This window comes from Chrysemys picta, chromosome 5, assembly GCF_011386835.1.
Source record: "Chrysemys picta bellii isolate R12L10 chromosome 5, ASM1138683v2, whole genome shotgun sequence".
In the NCBI taxonomy this organism is placed as follows: Eukaryota; Metazoa; Chordata; order Testudines; family Emydidae; genus Chrysemys; species Chrysemys picta.
Genome location: NC_088795.1, coordinates 61812161 through 61836413, shown reverse-complemented (window position 1 = coordinate 61836413; position 24253 = coordinate 61812161). Strand labels below are relative to the sequence as shown.

The window sequence follows — 24253 nt, the reverse complement described above, 5'->3', positions numbered from 1 at the left end:
TGGACTGCACTCTGTATAGTTTTGTGAAGGACAAAACATTTTTCTCAATAAATGTGGCACACAATGGTGCATGCAGAAATATACATCTAAGTTACACCCATGGTTCCTGTGGCATCATGCATAAATTCAGCATTACGAAACATAGCTTGCCCTTTGTTCATGCCAGTATACAATTTATGTGTGTGCAGTCTCTATAATTACTTACATGTACACATTTTTTGTGCATAACTCTTTGAAAATCAAACACTGTATCCATGGAGTGTCTTCTTTCATCCGTGTTGTAATGTACTATCAAGTGCATGTGCAGAAATCTGTATATCCCATCATTCCATTGCCACACAATTGGCTTCTTGCTACAGTATCGTGCTACAGAATCTCAGCTTTGTTAAAATTATGTTTGTAGCCTTTATGGGTGTAGAGAGAACCTTGAAAATGTGAACCAAAGCAAAACTGATACAGCAGTGCTTTCCTACATCTATAGGAAGCCTAAAACAATAGTGCTGATAGGTGAATGACTGTGCATCTCAGTCAGGGCTCTATGGCCTCCATGATTCTGCAGCTACAAATTCATTTTTTTCCAAGATGGCACAAAATTCAATATTTTTGCTATGGAATTTGCCATATTGCCATTTTTCTGTAGTTCTGCCTTGCTCAGACTGGCCTGCAGTTGCTGCCTTCCCCACAAGGTTGAGTAAATAACCGGTAGATGCTCCCTGTATTGTTCCATGGAGACAGTGCAAGAGTTTGGCTTCTAGCCAGGGTGTGTGAGAGGCAGAAGTGTAAGCCAAGTGGAGAATAGCATAGCAGTGCAGTCTTGAGGAGCTGGGGAGATGAGTTAGTGACGACAGCTGCAAGGCTAACCCACCTCCTCTCTCCCCCCTGCCCCCCGGGTGCACAGGGAGGAAAGGAGGACCAAGGACCAGGATGTGGAGTCAGGCTTCCGGGAAAGTATAGCCAAAAAAAAAAAAAAAAAAACTATGCTCAAAAGTAATTGTGTATTAGTTAAAAATATTCACTGATGTAAAATTATGAGCCATAGTTGTGTGTGTTTGTGTGGGAAATGGGAATGGGTAGTATTTCATGTCGGTAGACTAAATTAATGTTGCCATGGAACGTAGGGAATGGAATATAGAGGTTGATGCTACAGAATTCAATCCCATTGTGCCTCTGAGTACCCAAGGGCTTGTGTGTGTGTGTGTGTGTGTGTGTGTGTGTGTGTGTGTGTGTGTGTGTGTGTATATATATATGTGTACTGGATGGCTTGTCAGAACTGTGTGTTGCCCTCTAGAAGCTAGTCTGTAGAGGAAATGGGGCCCTAATTCTAATACAACTAGCGGAGATTCTCATTTCGTTCAAGTGCTAGAGGCATTTGTTCTTGAAGAAAAAGGGCCTGACCTTTATCTGTGAAGCCACAGAAAGCACAATAGGTGATGACTGTGAAATCCTATGTGCCAAGAAGTACAAGGGATTTACATGGATAACTCTTGTTAGAGTTAACAAGTTTTGTACTTATACCTCATGTTCCTTCATGGGAAAATAGATCCCTTTGTTTACTGCAGTAGCTAGCACAATGGAGCTGCATTAAATATACTATTAACTTCGTAAACTCAATTTTCTGGGTTTTATAGGTGCCCTTTACATAGTTACTTTTAACAAATGTTTTTGTTCAATTTCATTGTAGATTGTTTTATATTCTAGCAATGCCTTGAGGCATATATTTGGTTAACTGTAAACTGACTTTGATTTTTACTTTGTTCTGGTTTATTCAACAGGGTGGGCTAAGTGCCCAAGCTTTTGTTCGTATTGAGATAGAAGACATTAACGATAATCAACCTATTTTCGACCCTGCCAGCTATGTGACAAGCATCAGTAGTCATACGCACCCAGGAACAGAGATCATCAATGTTGTTGCCACAGACAGGGATTCAGGGATATATGGAGTTGTGACATATGAGCTGGTTCCAGGAGAGTTTTCTTCCCTTTTCACAGTGGATACTTCTTCAGGTACAGTATGCATGTGTGACACAGAAATTATAAGACACGCCATGTCACACTTTTTCTTTGAAATTTAGTTTCTTTGTTTAGAGTCAAGTCATAAAATCAAAATTTAGGCCCTGTGGCATATGTGCAAGATATTTTCTTTGTTTTTTTTTTGGGGGGGGGGTTGTGAGCAAATGTTAAATCTACTGGAATAAATAGAGCTCTAGAATGTATGTCATGGGAAGTGGAATGACAAGCAGCTGATGTCATTTCTCTAGCATTTTAAATTGGAAACTAGAGCATTTTGGCCATGCATCAGTTGTGCATTAATTACTTTATACATATGTTAATGCTTAGAACACTAAAGACTTATCTTGCATGCTTTTTATTGGGGGATAGTTGGTCTCCCCTCCCCACCAACAAGGAGCCTCCTCTTCTAGATTTCTGTTCCCTCCAGGACTTCTATCAAATAAGACCCTTCCTTATAGCCTTCCAAAGTGTGCCACAACAAATTTCCCAGCATGCTGATAGTCTCATGCTACCCACCAGTCTCTAGTTCTATGTCTCTGCGTGACTCCACTGTCAGCTTCATGAGTATTCTTTCCTGCTCCTTACTTCCTGACCTGACCTCCCCCATTCTGACTTCTGGCTTGAGGGAGGTCTGGATTCCACATCTGGGGGCCCTGAGTCACACTAGGAGTGTAAGCCAAGGCAAGAGGGCATTTTGATAGGGTCAAAACAAGTCAGGATGAACTACTTCTAAGAGTCTTTAATGCACCTTGTCTTCACAGAACTCGCTCCTTTAGCACTGCCCAAACAGCAGTCCCTGCTGGTTTTTTTGTAATCCTGGGAAACTCTCCAGTGCCTACTGGATTAAATACCAGGGGCATAACCAATGCCCAAAGTACACCAGACTTTCAATATTTGGCTTTTAATATTTGGGAACTAAACCAGAACTACAGTTCAACTTGAAATCTAGTATACATATACTACTAGGAATATATCCTGATCATCAGTATTATTTCCTGATAGTCTGTCATTTAAGATTAATTAACTTTGACCTAGGGGATTATTTCATATGTTTTAATAATTTTGCTGTGTTGTGATATGTGTGTGTGTATTAGCTGTTTGGCATGGAAATCATCATAAGGAAATACTCTGTTCTCTCAAAATGATGCCTATTTGCATCCTGTGACCTAACACCTAAAATATTCTGATGAACAGAAGAAACTAATCTTCTTAGGAAGTTGGCCCGCTTATCTTGGCTATTTCATAATTTACTTTTACCATGGATCTTAACTGCCTGTCAAATCAGTCCCTCTAGGGCATAACTGATGCCAAAAATATATAGGTCAATCAATAATCAGGGAACTGGATCTCCACAATCATTTAACTGATTGTTTCAAAACTGCATCAGTGGCCTTGTCAGAGAGAGCCCCTGTAGGTTACTCAAGAAGAATTGGCTTCGCAGTATGCCTTTCTTTAAAGGGTTCTTCTCCCTTGAATTGTGGCCCTTTGGCCTGATTTTTCCAGTTTGGGTGATTTGTATAAGGTAAATGTCATCTTTAATCATGAGGAACACTTGAGTCATCATATCTTGTGGAACTATTATGGTATTTTATCAAACAGAGACCAAATTAATAATGAAAAAACCTGAGGTCATTATTGCTGACACTTATAAATGAAAAACCATTTGGGTTGAAGACACTATTCCCAACCTTATAGCACTTGGAATCTGATTTCATATAATCAGATCTCATGGATAATTCATGATATCCGGCTGTGTTTTATTTTAACCTATTAATATTAATGCTGATGTGTCCTTTTTGGTAAAGGATACCCTTTTTCCTTTTGCCTTTTTTTCATGTCTAGCTGCAGCAGTGCGTATAATTAATTAATGGTGAGCTGAAATAGTTTCTAGACTGTTGGCGATATCTAAGTGACAATAGCCCTTGTGACTGTCAGGCTACTTCCCAGAAGCTCTGCAATCTTCCTGGGTTAAGTAGCTATGGAAGTTGATCAGTATTAAGAATTGGAAGCAAATTCTATGGCTTGCTCTGTGACAGCCCAGAGACTGAGTTCCTCCTCTTCCTTGTTTTCTGAGAGGCAGGAAGATGACCAGTTGCCATTTAGGATTTTCCCTTTCTGTAAGAATCTCTTCTCTGCTTCTGATATTGGAGGAATTCACTGAGAACATCGAGTGTCCCTGCTGTTCTTCTCTCAAGAGGTTGTAAGGAGACTTACTCCAGCTGCCATGTGGATTACATTGGCCCAGTTTCATGGGGAGAAGGAGATGAACAGAGACTATCAGAAATAGAAATTGTATATTGAGAATCGGTGGGCTGCAAACTTCTATAATCTCTCCTCTCTCATGAGCTATTTGAAAATATACTTCAGCCTTCACTGTGGACTTTCCTTTGAAGCCACCATCTGTGGATTGTACACTGTACAATATTGTGGATTTGTGTCATGGCAAGTCCCATCTCGTTTGCTTTTTTCACTTGCAAAGAAGGGATTAGGGAGATGACAATGTGGTATAGTAATGGAGGTTGGGGTTAGAAGTTGCATGTGAATTTATTTTACTAATCAATTTCTTAATTTCTAAGTGATAACTGTAATTGTTGGAAATGTGTTCAGGGATCAGGCAAAATAGTTAGTTAACTTAGTCTTTTTGACTTATTTTGTTAGTCCTTAAGTAGTTTGGCTTCTTTTGATATGTACATGGGACAGACAATGGTATTTTCAGTTTTAGGAAAAGACATTACAAAAAACGCATTTTTTACTAGCTGAGAATTATAGTAATATAACAAAACTCATGTATCAGATGAAGCTATTTTCCAGGCCAAATGAGATTTTTATTTGACAGTGTCTAGAATGTATGTTTGTGTGTTATTGTAGCTCAGCTCGGTGGCAATCTCAAATTGCTATATTCAGGATTTGTAGCACTCGCCAAAAAATAAAATTTTCTTTCCACTTTCTGAATAAAAAAAGAAATGGATAAGGGGATTAACAAAACAAACAAACAAACAAAAAAACCCCACATACACACACAGAAGCCACCTGCTTGCTGAATATCACTTCCTGCCAACTATGGCTTTGCTAAGGAAACTATATGACTGTATTACCAAAACTGTAAGCTTTGCACAGTAAGCAAACTGTGTTCACAGTAAAAAATCTTCATGATCTGTTGGTCATAAAAACATAAGAATGGCCGTACTGGGTCAGACCAAAGGTCCATCTAGCCCAGTATTCTGTCAACCAACAGTGGCCAATGCCAGGTGCCCCAGAGGGAGTGAACCTAACAGGCAATGATCAAGTGATCTCTCTCCTGCCATCCATCTCCATCTGACAAACAGAGGCTAGGGACACCATTCCTTACCCATCCTGGCTAATAGCCATTAATGGACTTAACCACCATGAATTTATCCAGTTCTCTTTTAAATGCTGTTATAGTCCTAACCTTCACAACCTCCTCAGGTAAGGAGTTCCACAAGTTGACTGTGCGCTGCGTGAAGAAGAACTTCCTTGTATTTGTTTTAAACCTGCTGCCTATTAATTTCATTTGGTGACCCCTAGTTCTTGTATTATGGGAATAAGTAAATAACTTTTCCTTATCCACTTTCTCCATACCACTCATGATTTTATATACCTCTAGCATATCCCCCCTTAGTCTCCTCTTTTCCAAGCTGAAGAGTCCTAACCTCTTTAATCTCTCCTCATATGGGACCCATTCCAAACCCCTAATAATTTAGTTGCCCTTTTCTGAACCTTTTCTAGTGCCAGTATATCTTTTTTGAGATGAGGAGACCACATCTGCACGCAGTATTCGAGATGTGGGCGTACCATCGATTTATATAAGGGCAATAATATATTCTCAGTCTTATCCCCTTTTTAATGATTCCTAACATCCTGTTTGCTTTTTTGACCACCTCTGCACACTGCATGGACATCTTCAGAGAACTATCCACGATGACTCCAAGATCTTTTTCCTGACTTGTTGTAGCTAAATTAGCCCCCATCATATTGTATGTATAGTTGGGGTTTTTTCCCCCAATGTGCATTACTTTACATTTATCCACATTACATTTTGTTTTCCATTTTGTTGCCCAATCACTTAGTTTTGTGAGATCTTTTTGAAGTTCGTCACAGTCTGCTTTGGTCTTAACTATTTTGAGCAGTTTAGTATCATCTGCAAACTTTGCCACCTCACTGTTTACCCCTTTCTCCAGATCATTTATGAATAAGTTGAATAGGATTGGTCTGAGGACTGACCCTTGGGGAACACCACTAGTTACCCCTCTCCATTCTGAGAATTTACCATTAATTCCTACCCTTTGTTCCCTGTCGTTTAACCAGTTCTCAATCCATGAAAAGACCTTCCCTTTTATCCCATGACAGCTTAATTTATGTAAGAGCCTTTGGTGAGGGACCTTGTCAAAGGCTTTCTGGAAATCTAAGTACACTATGTCCACTGGATCCCCCTTGTCCACATGTTTGTTGACCCCTTCAAAGAACTCTAATAGATTAGTAAGACACGATTTCCCTTTACAGAAACTATGTTGACTATTGCTCAACAGTTTATGTTTTTCTATGTGTCTGACAATTTTTTTCTTAACTATTGTTTCGACTAATTTGCCCGGTACCGACGTTAGACTTACCGGTCTGTAATTGCCGGGATCACCTCTAGAGCCCTTTTTAAATATTGGTGTTACATTAGTTAACTTCCAGTCATTGGGTACAGAAGCCGATTTAAAGGACAGGTTAAAAGCCTTAGTTAATAGTTCCGCAACTTCACATTTGAGTTCTTTCAGAACTCTTGGGTGAATGCCATCTGGTCCCGGTGACTTGTTAATGTTAAGTTTATCAATTAATTCCAAAACCTCCCCTAGTGACACTTCAATCTGTGACAGTTCCTCAGATTTTTCACCTACAAAAGCCGGCTCAGGTTTGGGAACCTCCCTAACATCCTCAGCCATGAAGACTGAAGCAAAGAATCCATTTAATTTCTCCGCAATGACTTTATCGTCTTTAAGCGCTCCTTTTGTATCTCAATCATCAATGGGCCCCACTGGTTGTTTAGCAGGCTTCCTGCTTCTGATGTACTTAGAAAACATTTTGTTATTACCTTTGGAGTTTTTGGCTAGCCGTTCTTCAAACTCCTCTTTGGCTTTTCTTATTACATTCTTGCACTTAATTTGGCAGTGTTTATGCTCCTTTCTATTTGCCTCACTAGGATTTGACTTCCACTTTTTAAAGAAAGTCTTTTTATCTCTCACTGCTTCTTTTACATGGTTGTTAAGCCACGGTGGCTCTCTTTTAGTTCTTTTACTGTGTTTCTTAATTTGGTCGTAGCAGTTGATTAGCAGCAGGAGATTTAAAAATAAACAACCAGTTTTGACATCTAGATATGAGGTTGGGCCTGATCCAAAACCTATTGAAGTCAATGGGAAACTACCATTTATTTCAGTGGGCTCTGGTTCAGGTTCATTGTGTGGTTCTTCTAGATCAGTTAAATGGAAAAAAGAGCTTTTCATTGGACGGACAGACACGGATACATATTCCAGTACAAGGATTAGTGGAATTTTAAAAGACAGGATCAGTGGCATTTATGTGGTTTTTGAAAATTTTTAGATTCTCCATCATTTAGAATATTCTTTTAGAAACTTGTAAATTAAATTTATTGTGCTTGTCTGTATGTAGATATTAGGATTAGCCATTTTTCATTTGGCTGAAGATAGATTGTTCTAAAAGTAAATCATTTGAAGATTGCATGTAGCTAGAAAACCATTTTGGTGTGTGATTGGTTCCCAGTTCTATGCTCTATGCCTGTTTTATTATAATTTATTTCTATTGGTGGCGCAAAATCCACCTTAGTTCACTTTTATGTTTTACTTTCCTGGGTACCTGCATGATCCATGTTATCTATGGCAGTGGTTCTCAAACTTTTTTTGCGGGCCACTTAATGATCTTTTCAAATGTTGGTTGTACCATTAGCTAACTATTGTAAAGTGGTTTGAATAAAAGCGCTATATAAAAAAATTAACTTTTTTTGTTCTACAAATAAAAGCACACAACTCATATTAAAATATCTCTCCCCCACAGCAGCAGCCCCTGAGCTGGGGCTGGGACGGAGTGGGGTGTCTCTCCCCCGCCGTGGCAGCCCCTGAGCTGGAGCTGGGAAGGAGGGGGGTCTCTCCCCAGCAGCCACAGCCCTGGAGCTGGAAAAAGTCTTCTCTTTCTCTGGCTGCCGCAGCCCTGCACATCCCAAATTCCCCCACCCCCTCTTCTCACCTCATCTTACATGTGCGTTTTCTCCAGGGTCCAGGTGCCTAATTGGTGAAGCCACGCCTCCGCGGCTCCACTAATTAGGTGGGTGGCCCTTCATTCTCTTGTGTGTGGCCGTCCAGGCATGCACCTTAGAGGGAACTATCCGCAGACCACCTGAGTGGAGCTCGGACCACAGTTTGAGAACCTCTGATCTGTGCTATTTGCTCTGTGAGCAGCACTGGTTAATTGCCTGGAGCAAAGCATACTGAAGAACTATGCTGGCTAGTATGTTGTTTAAGCTGTCTTTATCTGTTTTCCCCATTAATGGTTAACAATATTTTACCTGAAGGTGTCATGCTGTCTGGAGTGACTCACTACTGTGAGTGCCAATCTCAGGTCAGCCTTTCAGAAAACAGGACAGAGGCCCAAACTGGTGGTAGGTTCTATAATTAGATTTCATCAAGGCAGTAACAAATGTGCATTCCTGGATCACTGTACCAACTTTATCATGGAGTCATAGACAATCCCCTTAGGCTCTCCATCTTACCACCCAGACAAACTGGACTTAGTGATAATGGTCACATAAACCAAAAATCACACCACATCAGATTGCTCCCAGTCCCAGAAGACTAGTCACTTACCCCAGATCAATTGGTATTCCAGCTCTTCCACCAAAGACAACGAAGGCACCACATTCTATATTAAACTCTAACTATAGGTTTATTAGCTAAGAAAAAGAAATTAGAGATATTGAGAGGTTAAAGCAAGTAAAATACATTAACAGGTGAATCAAAGTTCGTAAGTCCAAAAGGATAGCAGAGATGTAGTAATCTGCCAGTTTCCCAAAAGTCTTTTCAGTCCTACCCAGAATAAGACTGAGGATCTTCTGTTCAGTTATTCCACCATGTTAGAATCCAAACAGCCCAGAGATAAAGGATCATTCCTTTAAATCCATTTCATAGCTTCTTCTTACAGATAACAATGCGACAAATGTTTTTACTCACTCCATGACCACCTGCTTCGAAATTAGCATTTCCTGTTACAGTCCTTAAATCCTTCATTAGCATGTCTCAAGATTTCTTTGAGTAATTTAGTTACAGGGTTATACATAAACACAAATGTTTGTGATCACAAACAATAGGGTATTTCTCTAGTTTCCATGAATTGAACACCTGAACTCATTCTCATACTAACACTCACTTTAATCTAGGGTTATCTAATTACAGGGACATACATAATGTAAACATAATTTCAGGGGGTATATGCAATGTAAATGTAATGTAATAGTAAACAGGATATAGATAGGTGAAAACAATACAATTAACATCTCCTTTGATCTCTACTAACACAAGTGACTTGGCCTGAATATCTACTAATACATGTAACTCCTTTGATATTCACACACAAGTGAATTGGCCTATGGCTTTGGCCTGAGCTGGTCTGTCAGTGTCACGAAGGTATAGAATATTTATAGGCATGGTTGAACAAGAAATTAGAAGTTGTGGGCCTTAAGATGCAACTGTAACATGACAGTAAACCTAGGCAGCAGTAACTCAAAAAAACTGACATTGACTCCTCAATTTATCATCTTTTTGTCACAACAGCAGCATTATTTCTGGGATAGCTGATGGAACACACACATTGTTTCTTCTTTGGTTGACTTTTATTTTTCACCCATGGACATAGAGTTCATCCTTTAGTCTTGTAAATATCCTACCTGAGAGCTGTAGAAAGACCCAGGATTATCACCTCAGTTTTTTCAAAATAGCCCTGATTTGAGGAGACTATCTCAAGTCTGCGAAATATGTTTTGAAAATTATTTTGGCCCAGTCTGACATCATCATGTTGAATTGCAGAACTTGGTCTGACCCAGACTCTTCACACAAGTGCTCTCTCCTTGTTCTTGAACGCACACATTCATTGACTATCATGAAATGTCTGATCTGAATAATAGAGAGACAAGGTGGGTGAAGTAATATCTTTTATTGGACCAATTTCTGTTGGTGAGAGAGACAAGCTTGTCTCCCTCACCAGCAGAAGTTGATCCAATAAAAGATATTACCTCATTCATCTTTTCTCTCTAATATCCTGGCACCAACATGGCTACAACTACACTACATACATGACCTGGATCATGAGAGCTGAGTTAAAGCACGCAGTCAACAGTTTGTTTTCTTTTTTATAGTGTTGTATTCTCAACATGAGGTAATCTTCATCCTCTAGCAGATGAAGATTCTAATTTACCAGAACTGCTTTCACTGGTGAGTGTCTGTTGATTTCAGTGGGCTTTGGCCCTTTTATCAGAAGGACTTATTTCTTTTATCTACTCAATTCAGAGAAGATACATGTTAAAAACAGCAGACAAGTAGTATTACTAATGCTGGTTGGGAATTTTTCATCAAAATGACTTTTCAATGTGAAATGCAAAATTGGCATTTTTCGTGGGAAAATTTTGATTTTTACAAAAAAAAAATTCCACTGGGAAAATTGAAATGAACTAGCTTATTTTTGGTCAGTATGACATACACTGCATCTGCCTAAGTCCATAGTTGTTGGAGTTCAGGTACTTCACTCCCTCATTCTCTTCTATGGTTTGCGCTCCTTGGTTTTGACCACCTCTCTCATAGTGTACTGTGGTATCCCCTCTGACTCAGCCACATGGTGAAACATGCGAGTAACATTGCTCTGGTGCATCATGGGAGATGTAGTCCAGCCAAGGAGCCAGTTCATAAGAAAGAATAAAGGCATGAAGCACTTGAACTGCAACTTCCATGAATTACTGCAGCACCTTAGACAATACAATTTAATGTCAAACTGACTCAAAATGAAACATTTAGATTTGGTTCCACACACCAGAATAAAATGTTTCAATTGGAGAGTGTCAAAAAGTTTTGTGTCAATCAATAATGTTGAAGTGAAATATTTTGACATTTTTAATTGAAAATTTTTTATACCAAATTTTTTACTAAAAATTTTTTTCTCGACTTTTCATCCAAATTCAGAATGAAAACAAATGTTGGAATATCAGAAGTTGCTGTGGGACATAAATTCTGATTTTCGCGTAACCCTAATTATTACATAGTGTTTAATACATACCAGATTGTAGACTACATCAAAGTAAAACTAGGGTGTGTACTTCTTTTAAAAAGAGTAAAGCTTTTTATGGCTGCTAATGATGTTTTCATACTATAATTTATTATAGGAAAGATTAGTCCGCTTAATTTTTAAACTACTCCTGGCATTTCTATATGGTATGCAATAAAATAAAATTGCTACACACATGAAGGGGTTCGCTTGAGTAAAGACAGATTTAAAATTAGGAATGATTTATTTTGGAACGTTCTAAGGCCACATTTTTTAGTACAACCCCGTCAATGCCTCTTTCCCCTATTTTGCATAAGTAATTGGTAGCATATGTAGAACACTGAAAATCATGGGACTGTGTATGACAATGGGTTAGCGTGTTAAGCTTTCACCTCTGAAGACCTAAGTCTGTGTTAGGTCATAGCAGGAGACTGGGTGGGCGGCCTTCACCTAGTCATTAGTGGATATGTATCTCCATCACAAGACTGCCACAGAATTTAATAAAAATGAATTTGATTGGCAGTCTCAGCTATGGAGAAGACTAAGACTGGGAACAGTAAGGACCCAGGATTAGGCCATAGGAACAGATTGGGTTAGCAGAACAGCATGAAAAAAATATACACTGTGCCAGCCCTCGTTGTACATGGTTCTATTTTCATTCAAGATCACTAAAATGCAATAGAATCAACCAAATATGTGGATAAAAATTACTAAAGCCATGTGCCGAAGACCCTGTATTTGTGATGGTAGGGTGATGTGTGCATTTGTAATGCATTGTACTGCAACACACTGCAAAATGTTTTACAAAATATCTTGTAGTTCACTGGATGTCACATCTATGAATTACAAAATTTTACCAGATGGCAGAAAGGGTACACCCCCACTCCATTCCACTGCCACTGCTGTTTGGTCTACACGAAGCTGCTTACATGGCTTGACTGCAGCAAAAAGAGGAAGAAGTAGATCAAAAACTGCTTGTACAAAAAACATAAAAAACTGCACTTAACAAGCAGTAAAATACCATCACTCAACATGCTTCTCCCATAGATAATATATAGGCAACTAGAACATAATCCAACTACTACATAAACAACCAGCAAGTTTTGCTTTCTTCTTTCTTCCAGTCTGCTAATATTGGACTAATCCTCCTAATCAACATGTGATAGATCAAAATTTCACATTAACTATTGTGCTCCAGAGCCAATTTTATAGACCCAGAGAGCCCTGAAGAGTGTTTTCCAGTTTTTACCATTTTGTGAATGGCTGACTGGTACCTTTCAGAAGCGAGGGCTCCCCAGATGTGTCTGTCAGCTCTGGGAAAGGAGGGAGCACTAACTCATTGTGACTGAAAGCAGCAAGTTACACCAAAGAATATTTGGAAAATTCTTCCACTATGTTAGACTGCCACAGATGAGCATAGTAGGCAGCAGAGCAGATCAATTTGAGGCTCAGGATGATATGTGGAATGCTGTGTAGTGCCCTCAATGAAGGAGAAGAGCAAAGAAGCCCACTCTCATTGGGCTTCTGCTTCAGTGTCTGTCTCTGTGCCTAAAAAAGATTGTCTCTGGTTACCATGGCAGTGTAGTTTTTGTCAGGTTGAGTGCTGAGAGCTGTTTTAACATCTGCGAGCCTGTCAGCTCACAAAACTCTTTTACTGAAAAGATTGTTGATTAAACAGAGATGCTCTTGGAGAAATTCAATAAGTTAAGTAATCAGAAAGCGCTGACCAGGTGAAATGCTTTTTCAGTCCAGGAGCCATATAGGTTATCTCAAAAGGCTCTGTGTTGTCTTTGAAAACACATATGCCTGTTTCCTTGTTATGGAACTACATAAGAGAGCAGTATGCCTCTCTGGGAGATTTGCAGTTCATCGTTAGCCTGGATTCCAGCACACTCCATTGTCATGTGCTTTGAGTTTTTAGTTGCCTGTTCAAGCCTTGTGTAGAAGTGTTGTTGTCTAATTTTTTCCATACACAGAGAACAGCCTGAATTACTTCTATGTTAGATTAAGGGGAGCAGAAGTATATCTCCATGAGACTGCATTTTGAGTCCCTTCTGCAACATTCTGCATTACTCTACCTCACAAAATGACAGCTGTTCTTTCTGGCAGAGTCAGACTTCTTTAGAAATGTAAAGGTGCAGTAGGGAGAAAACAGTAATAGTCCGTTACATCATATTATTTTTTAATGTATTTATTTGTATTGCTGTAGCACCTGGGAGCCCAAATCACAATCAGTGCCTCATTGTGCTCGTTACTGTGCATACACACAATACAAAGACAGTCTCTGCCTCAAAGAACTTACAGTCTAATTAGACAGCAAGAGACATCCAATGGACACTGTCAGACGGGTACTAGATAAGTCTGAGAAGATACTGGGCAGCATGATAAGCAGCCGTTTCAGCATTCCAGCTGCTTAACAGTTGTCAAGTTTGTTTGTTTTTTGTAGGCACTATATTAAAGGACAGTTTTATGGAGCTATATAGTCCACAAGAAGGAAAGTACACTTAAGCAGTCCATATATCCTCAGTATTGCCCAACCCAAAAATTCAAAAATCATGAGTTAGATGCCCCTAAATCATAAGATTAAATATATAGTGTTTTTTTGGTCTATCTTTTGATTTTTTTAATGCCGCCCACCGTGTGTGTGTGTGTGTGAGAGAGAGAGAGAGAGAGAGAGAGAGAGACGAGTACTGCAGTATCAGTTCTCCAGATTTATAGAGTAAGATGATTTTGACCCCCACTGCAGGAGCTCTCACTGGAAGACCCAACTGAGATCAGATTACACAATTTTTTTATAAAATCCGATTAATTTGGCCCAGTGACTTTAATAAGACAAATTAGAAACATTTCCTGTTTGCAAACATTTGCAATCTCCAAAATAAACAACTGCCACTGTAAAGTAAACATGCAAATTCAATCAGACTTTGAACCAGCAATTGAAAATCTCTGCTAAATGATTGTGATGTCATGAAGTATGAAAATCTTGTGTGAGGGAATTACAATACTTCTGTGAAACAATTACATTTAAATGCTAGTGTTTAGTTTTCTTCACTTTTAAGTACTTATACAAGTTTGTGGAAGAGAAAATTTTGGTGGAATTCAGAGAATGTTTAGTGAATAGGTGTCAGAAAGTGAGACATGGAGGGTCAGGCCTAATGGATGGAGCAGTAGCAGTCATGCCTATTGGTTGATGCAGTGGCAGCCAGGCCAGGAACTGGAGCCAGTGGTCAGAGTCAGGCGTCAAAAGCAGGTTCAGAACAAAGCAATGGTGGGGCTGGGAGCCAGCCAGGAGCAAGGGCAGGGCTGGGGTAGGACTGGGAGCAAGGTTGCAGTTGGAGCAGGGGTGGAGCAGACTAAGGCCTATGGAGTCTGTCATCCCTCAGGAAGGGAAGTCTGGCAAGCTATGAAGTGACATTGGGCAGACTGAGCTGCTGTTTCTTTGGTGAGGCTTATCTGCCTTCTCTAAGGGTACATCTACACTACAGGGGGGAGTCGATTTAAGATACGCAAATTCAGCTACGTGAATAGCGTAGCTGAATTCGACGTATCGCAGCCGACTTACCCCGCTGTGAGGACGGCGGCAAAATCGACTTCTGCGGCTTTCTGTCGGCGGCGCTTACTCCCACCTCCGCTGGTGGAGTAAGAGCGCCGATTCGGGGATCGATTGTCGCGTCCCGATGGGACGCGATAAATCGATCCCCGAGAGGTCGATTTCTACCCGCCGATTCAGGCGGGTAGTGTAGACCTAGCCTGAGACAACAGACACCAGACCAGCTCCTGGTTTGTGGATTGGCTGGAGCCTACCACAGAAATGACTTACCATCGCATGTGGTAATCAGGCTCTAGTTCAGGGATGTCTTATAACACACACATGCCTTACAATAGGCTCAAAACCCAAATTCAGAAAGCTAACTGAAGCGTAAACAGATACACAGCCGGATGTTTTAAAGTTCCAGTCCTCTGGTGTCAGATTGTGACTGGCCATTGTCCAGATGAACTGGGCATAGGAAAGGTACAAGGAGACATCCTTCCCTGGCCCCAATAGCCTAATAAAAGCGCAGCCAAATCCCAGTGCTCAAAGAAGTGCAGGAAATGCTTGCCCCAGAGGCATATGGCTCCCTAAATGAGTCAGAGAGTAGGCAGAGACCAAACTCCCTCTCCCTCTAGTGCATCCCCAAGAGTATAACAGCAGGGTTGTTCTAGGAGGAGGAAGGTACAGCTCCATATCACTCATAATACAAATTTGTGCCTGAATGGTACCGTATTACCCCCATTCTTGCCTTGCTTGAAAGGCTTACACACTGGAGTACTTTGTACCACCAGAATGTTAATGTATTGTGTATTGATTAATAATATCTGGCTCACTAATATTTGTAACCCTGGAAGCTAAAATAATAATTGCATGCTTGAAGGAATAATCTGCCTGCTGACTAGGCTACGTGTATTATAGGTGGGTATTACCTCCTTTTTTAAGTGTCCAAGTACTGGCCCCTTTTGAATGCAGAGTGCCAGACTAGTCAGATCTGAATGACATATTCTCTATCCCTAGTTTCATATTTTTTTTATTTTGAATGATTATCATAACAAAATATTTTTTGATACAGATTTCCATAAATTAAGCACCTATTGTGGCAAAATCTACAATTTTATACATCTAGATATTTTCCATATGTGTATTTGCTTTTTTGATAGAAGAAAATGTAATTTTAGCAGAAGAATCCAGGCAGAAGAGGCTGTAGGAAGCTTTCTCCATATAGGGGTGTAGGTTTAGGAAGGAAACTATTAACTGGAAATTGGTATGTAAAGGATTGCCTGGTACAACAGCAGCAGCAGAATACACAGACCTTTCAAACTTGAGGTGAAATAGTCCTGCCAGCGGGCAAAGGGCCTCAGTGCCAAGCTTTATTAACTTCATTCTTTCAAGCTAGAGCTGTTCCTGTTATAGCAAATAGAATGTAAACAAAATTGTAAATGCCCCCAAGAAAGCTTTTATTTCCAGACAGTTATTAAACTAGTTCTTTATAAACTGTATTTTGGAATGTTGTGTTATGGTTGCTGTCAAGAAAATAGCTTCAATAAAACAGATGCATTTTGAATACAGAAGAAATGATAAACCTGGAACCTAAATTTGATTTTTCAAAGATTATAAAAGAGCAAAAATAGGCAATGAGAAGATGAACTAGAAGTGAGATAAAGGGCCATCCTCCTCCTCCACCTCTGCAACTATACTCTTGATGTTAGACACAGGATCCCATCTACTACATGCTATCTTCTGTCAAGGAATCTCCTCCTGTTTGCTTGTTCTGCACATTTTTACTATCTAATTTCTCTACCATAGTAACTGCTCTGTCACATGTAAGAGCCAAAGCTGTACTTAAGCCTCACTGCTGATAGTTAAAATATACTCTGAATAGGTCATTGGAGATGAGCATTGACCTACATAGTATCAAGTAATGGGGTCAGCTGCCAGATTTGAAGGTGAATTTGGGTAATGAACTATACATACCATTTTTGCCATCTGCCTACTGTCTGAGTTGGGTGTCAGTTCTTGTCAGTAGATCAGTCCAAGAATTCTCTACAGAAATACTGCCTGGGTTAAAGCCACCATGGCAGTCAATTTCATGTGAAAGATTGCTACTAAATAATCATTGATCTTACTCTTCTCATGGTTATTTGCTTGTTCTAAACTTACTTTTTAGTTCTGTGAGCAAAGAGAAAAAAATAGCAAGCTAATTGAATAATTAAGGATAGTTATAAACACAATACAATATGTTGGTTCAGTTAGATTAGCTCAATTTCTGTCTTTGCTTTTTTGGTGGATGACTAGTGATAAACAAATACTTAGCTATCGATAGCTGAAAGCTTAAATGGTAATAATTGTTGGCCAGGGACCAAGATTTTGTAAGGGCATTGATACTATAGTGTTTCTTCTTTTTTTGCTAGTTTGTTAAAAAAAAAAGACATTAATTTTTCAAGAGAAAGAGGTTGCTAGTTCCAAAAACATGGCAGTTTGCAGCTGTAGACAATGACCAAAGGACTCAGGCTACATAGCCATGCGGGTGTGGAAAAGGTGGAGAGCAGGGGTTGCACACCTGACATCTCCTACCCGATGAGCAAGTGGGCAAAGCTGTGGCACTGATTCATCATTCCCTCCCAATGCATCAGCCAGAAGGGGTGCAAAGAGGGAGTCAATGCTCTATGTTGAAAAGGGCTGTAGCAAAATACTTTCTCCTGAAGCAAGGGTACTCCCTGGACCACACCGTCCCTTACTCTTGGCTGACTTCAATACATCATTCTAGTCTGAGATTTTTAATCTGATTACTTGAAGAGCCCATGGAGAATTAGGATGACTGTCCAAAGTAGTCACCAGGAGAAATATATAGAAATTCATTAATAAATCAGTGTATTTCTGCCATATAGAATGTGCTCTTGGCTGGTGGCCTCCTTTTGAAATCTACCTCCATAGCATTCTCATAGCAAATTTGGTGTCCAAAAGGAATGGAACACAAAATTATGGTGAGGAATAAAACCCAAGTAATACCTTAAAGAGAATAATTATGTAGGGCCTAATTCTACCACCCTTTCTCCCGTTGAGTAGTACTTTACTCCATAGTAATTCCACTGAACCAGTGAGACTACCTGTGGAGTAAGGTGCTGCTCAGCAGGAGTAAGAACAGCAGTATCAGGCCCATAATGAAAGCTATGTAATTGTCACAAGAGTGGCCTGTCCCGAAGGGCTAGATTCTGCCTATCCCTTATGTGGGTTCACATTGTGGGGGAGGAAGTAAGAAGCTTCACCCTACCTTATGTGGCCTGTATAAAGACCTGATAGAATTACAGTGCCAGCACTGAGGGCAGCACAGGGACTTCTTGCTAATTAGTCCCCTTCAGCAGAGAGAGAGAGAGAGAGAGAGGAAGGATGTAGAGGGACAGAGAGCAGGTAGGGCCATGATTTTGCTCAATATCAACCATCACAGTTATGCTGCATCTCTTAAATCTCTTTGCACTCTCCCCAGGCACAGGGAACTCCTGAGGAAAAGTACCATCAGCGCTCTTTACTGCCCCTGAAACAGAGCTGTGCCTAGAAGGCACAATCTAGCCCCAAACTAGGTTCTGTAACGTTCCCCATTAATGTGTGCTCATATGCTGAAAAGTCATTCTATAGAAATGGTATCATGAAGATCTATATTTATTTTGTTCCTCTCTCAATTCTTCTACATTTACATGTAGAAATATGACTTCTCTAGCGGCCAGCCCTCCAGATTGCATCTAAGATGTGACAGTGAAGTGGTTTTCTTTCTGGGCTATGTATTGTCACTAACAATAGTTTCTACAGTCTGGATTTCTGTCTTCAATTACAGTTGTGCAAACCCATTAAAGAGAATAGGTTTGTATAGGCATAAGTGGAGTCAGGATTTAGCCCTGCAACTGGAACTTGTGATCTTTTTATCACTTGTGAGCCAGAATAGAATCCAGCTCACTGATCTGTACCTGTGTTAACTCTGCTGAGCTAACAGGAGCAAAAGGTAGTAAAATTTATTAGAAGCAGAAGATATGACTTTCCATACACACTGGGAGCCAATCTGTAAGTAAGAAGGTGCCATTTCTACATAATAATGTCTCGAAGTAGAACCACACTTTTATCTGTGTGGTCCCTGCTGGGAAGTTCCGTTGCAATAAAACATTTCCTCCAGAGGAGTTGTCTAACCACTGCTCCATTCGCTTTCCATCATAAGCCTTTCTTCTTGGAACTGTTTTTCATAGTGGAAGGATATATTCTGTAAAATAGCAGCAAAATGTGTTCCCTTTTAAAAAAAATTTTTACAACTGAATCCATGAGTTCTAAACAACAAATGCCTGTAGTAGTAATAATAAGCTGCTGTATTTTCTTAATGACAGAAAAGGAGAGAGTGGAAAAATATAGAACAACATTCCACCCTGTGACAAAGTGGAAAAGAGTTAAAAAGCTACACTTGTGGCAGAGCAGGAGACACAAGGTATTTGTGTCATGTAACTGTCGGGTTGATATGAACGGGTCATTAAAGGACTGGCTAAAACCCACCCATATCAATGGAGAATCCCAAAAGGACTGAACAGTTGACATCTAACAACAGGAAACTCTGGCAGGCAGAATATGTGACTTCAGCATGTGTCTGCAGGAGGACAATGGACCGAGAGATGCCAGGAGACTAGGGTAAGAGCTGGCCTTTGGAGAAAGACAGGAGCTCATCTGAGACTGATGGGGGGGGGGGGGGGGGGACAGAGAAAGAAAGGGACAGAGAAAGAAGCCAAGATGGTTCTGTCAGCACCATGACTCAAGGGAGCCCTGGGTTGGCCAGTATGAACTATGTCTCAATCTTTGCTTCTCTGTGCTTCCAGTTGAGTAATAAACCCTACTCTGTTTTGAAAAGCCTGCCTGGTATCATTACAACTACTTGCAGAAATGCATCAAATCCTGAAGATAGCAAAAAGTTACTGAACTGGAGCCCCATCTCCATTGGACTCACTGGGCAGAGATCTCAGTGTGTAAAAGGAGTGCTGGAGCCCAGAGGCTCAATCCTGGAAAAGTGGCCAATTGGCCTACCCTAAAGGAAGAGTGGAACCCCTTAGGGGCCTGCCACACTGAAGGGGTTTACACAAGGGACTGTTTAAAAGCTGGGGCTTAGCACAGCTCCTGTGATCTATGACACACCCATAATTAAGTAAGTGTCAGTTCATTACTATAGCTGTCTAACCTCAGAGCTAGTGTTCAATTTTATAAGGGCAGAGAGAAAGAGAAAAACGCATATAACCAAACCTAGGGCTAGAGTAAGAACCGCCCTTATGTTTATTAACAGATTCATCAGATTACACTGCTCTACAGCCAAAATGCTTCTGAAATAAATGTAATCAAACTTTACTAATTCTGGGTCACTGAGAACGAAAATTGTGCTTAAAATTGTTGATTGGCTCTAGTTTTCAAGATATACTATTGGGTCAGTATATACGACCCTTGACTTGGGAATGGCGGAGGATAAGTGAGTTATAAAGGGAAGGGATCTCAATTTAAACCAGAAATGACTAAAATACATCTTTGACTGGGTCTATGAATAAATCTATGACTGGGTTTGGACAGTACTTGCTTTTTAGGCAAAACGATGAATGATGCAATGTGAAGCTGGTATTGCATCATACATGATATGAATTGCACCATGTTATTCATAGAAGTTATGGATGATGCAATCATAACGAAGCTTACATCACTCTGCTGAACAAATTGCCCTATATCAGCTCTAGAAATCATACAGTGTCGTGCTCTCTTATTTGTCAGTGTTTGATTTTGCAAAGGGACACATTTTTGTTTAGCCAAAGTGAGCAGAGATGCCTCGTACTTGTGTGAACAGTGCAGATAACTTCTGCTATGTTTGTGGTGAAGTGACTTTTGCATCACAAAAGCGCAGTCTAACCACTATGGTTAAGAAAGCCTATCACCTTTATTTTGACTGTAAAATTGGAGATCAGGACAAGAGGTGGGCCCCACACATATGCTGCAACACTTGTGCAACAAATCTTCGCCAGTGGTTGAACAGGAAAAGGAAATCTATGCCTTTTGCAGTGCCAATGATTTGGAGAGAGCCAACAGATCATACCAGCAATTGTTATTACTGCATGGTGCCTCCAGTTGGGAAAGGTGTGTCAAAGAAGAAAAAAGTGGGCTGTGCATTATCCAAACATTCCATCAGCTATACGCCCAGTACCCCATGGAGAAGGACTGCCGGTTCCTGATGCACCAGAATCATTTTCACTTGAGTCAGACGAGGAAGAGGATGAAACTTCTGGTCCTGAACCATCCATGTCACAGGACCCACATTTTCTCCCATCCTCCTCCTCTGAACCACACCTCATAACACAAGGTGAACTGAATGACCTTGTCAGGGATTTGGAACTACCCAAGAGTAAGGCAGAGCTGTTGGGCTCCAGACTACAGCAGTGGAATCTCCTGGCAGGTGATGTTAGGGTTTCCATGTTCCGTAACCGTCAAAAGGATCTTGTCCCATTCTTCTTCATGGAAGGTGATCTTGTAGCCTGCAACAACATCGATGGTGTGATGGCAGCCCTCAACATTGTTCACGATCCAGATGAGGGGAGACAGTTCATTGATTCATCGAAGACGAGTCTTAAAGCTGTTTTACTGCATAGTGACAATGTTTTGCCATCAATTCCAGTTGGTCATGCAGTCCATATGAAGGAAACCTATGACAACATGAAACAACTTTTGAGGTGCATAAACTATGACCAACATCAGTGGCAGCTTTGTGGCGATTTGAAGGTTGTTGCTCTCTTGCTTGGTCTGCAGACTGGATACACAAAGTACTGCTGTTTTCTCTGCGAATGGGATAGTCGTGCAAGAGATTCCCACTACATCAAGAAAGATTGGCCACTCCGACAGTCATTGGAGCCTGGGAGGAAAAGTGTTCAGCATCCACCGCTTGTTGAATCAAGGAAGATTTTGTTACCACTCTTACACATCAAGCTGGGTCTGATGAAGAACTTTGTCTGGCCATTGACAAAACACAAGCAGCTTTCAAGTACCTCTGTGGAAAATTTCCAAGGTTAAGTGAAGCTAAGATAAAGGAAGGTGTCTTTGTTGGTCCTCAGATTCGTGAACTTCTTCGAAATGATGCATTTGACCATGCACTGCATGGCAAGGAAAAGACGGCATGGAAAGCCTTCCAGTTAGTGGCAATAAATTTTCTCGGAAACAACAAGGCAGACAACTACAGGTTGTTGGTGGAAAACCTCCTCAAGGCATACAAAAGCCTTGGTTGCAACATATCACTAAAGATAAATTTTTTGCACTCTCATCTAGATTTTTTTCCACCGAACTGCGGAGCAGTGAGCGACGAGCATAGCGTGCGATTTCACCCGGACATTGCAACAATGGAGAAACGCTATCAGGGCAAATGGAGCCCATCAATGCTTGCAGACTGTTGCTGGACAGTGACAAGAGATGCTCCATTTAATGAATACAAGAGACAAGCCAAGAAGCGCCAAGTAGACACTGAATAGGACTAAACTATGTACATAATAGTTTTTTGCCTTTTGTTTCATAATAAATTTTATTTACATAACCCTTTTGCTGATTTTTAAAGTGTTACATAAACAGGACAGGTGAAATGTTATTATGTAAAGTAACCATAAACACATGAAAAGACCTAGGTTTACAATTTATGATTAAAACTCTTCTATCTACACAATATACATAGACATAAAACGCAAAAACTTAAATATCTTAGAAACAATAGCCAATCAGTTGTTTTAATTGTCATATTTGAATTCAGCACATCAAAATACATAATAAATAGCACATTTTATCTCTGAAGCAGACGACTTCTCAAAAATTGTAGACCAGTGTTATCTAGTCTGACTGCCTGTATGACACAGGCCATAGAACTTCTTCATGATGAAAACATATCTTTCAAAAAGGCATCCAGTCTTGATCTGAAGACTTCAGGAGATGGAGTATTCACCACCTGCCTTGATGCATCTTTGTATGTGCTACCCAGACCTTTGGTCCCGGTGGATAGAAGTAAGTGAACACTGTATACCCGTTTACTTCTCCTTCCCCTGGAGCCGGTGAGGGAGGGGAGGAGACTAGGGAATGGGCAGAACCTGGAGTTCATCTTCTCTATCTTCTAGCCAGTACAGCTGAGTTGGCATGAGGTGTGCTATAATTTGCTGCTGGTATAGAGCAGCAGAGGAGAAATTCTGATTCTGAGGCATTTCTCTCACAAAATCCTTTCAGTGCTCCTGGAGTGGAGCAACTTGCGTACCACCCTTTGCTCAGGGATGTACTAAAGTCACAATTTATTCCTTAAAGAGCAGAAATTTCAAAATTTAACACTTTCTCCAGAACCTTTTCACCCTTCATTTATAGCTAACTGTATCTAAAAGGAAAGAGACTTTTAAACTATTCATTGGCTTATTACACACAAAAATACCCAGTAGTGAGTTGGTCAAAATTGTAAAATATATACACTTGATCATTCCATGTGAGCTGACAGTGACAATGTTAGAAAAAATTAAAATCCATGTTTATACATTTAACCTCTGGGGGGGGGGAATGAAGACCTTTTCTTTCAAGCTACAGTTGCTCGAATTACTTCAGGAAATGCCAAAAGTTTTATGTCCCTGAAATAACATTTTGCTGAGCTGTCTCACTAATTGTAAAATACAGTCATGGTCAGAAGGCAAAAAAGAAGTCAAAAGAGAAGAAGGCTGCTTCTTAGAAATGGCATGTGGTAATGGGTTAGAAACTGAGCAACGATAGATTCTGAATCCATCTGTATCTTTGCTGAATTGTGCTGTGGTTTGTCACACTGAAATAAGTGTCTTCTGTTACTAGTAGAAAACATTCTTCCTTAATTTTGAGCATTCTTTAGAATATATTTTAATTATGTCAAGAGACAGTTTATTATAATGTACTGACAGTATAATTGGAAAGTTTACTAAATGTAAATTTGAATATTTATAGTAATTTTAGGTATTTTCCATTCTTCTACTTAAGAATGCATTGTTCCAAATTAGTGATTCCATTTGATGCTCCTTTTCAAGCAAATATGTCATATTTAATCCTCCTAACGTGGTGTGACTTTAATATAATTTCCACTCTATTTGATGAAGAACACCACCAGATTGAGATAGTGTCAATCTTCTGATTCAATCTTCAATTCTATCTTCTTGAACTTCTGATATCTTTCCTAATTTATCTGTCTTGTGAGTCAGAAAATTATGAAGACAGTGCTTAGCTTAAAAAAATCTATTTTACTGAATTGCCAGAGGTCTTATTGCCTCCACTGGTTTCCACAAAGGGCCCTGGGATATGGACATCTTCCTAGTAGAAGTCTATTCATATGTAGAACTCTGTCCATATTTACTCTGC

General features: G+C 40.1%; 1 protein-coding gene across 2 annotated transcripts in view; it reads left to right on the top strand.

Moving 5' to 3' along the window:
• The window catches only part of DCHS2 (dachsous cadherin-related 2), a 224145-nt gene that overhangs the window by 117151 nt on the left and 82741 nt on the right, over nucleotides 1–24253 (top strand). For both annotated transcript variants that reach the window (XM_005299347.4, XM_065596475.1), the window contains exon 3: nucleotides 1773–2004. In XM_005299347.4, coding sequence (XP_005299404.2) covers nucleotides 1773–2004 — 232 coding nt within the window. The remainder of the gene's footprint in view (nucleotides 1–1772; nucleotides 2005–24253) is intronic.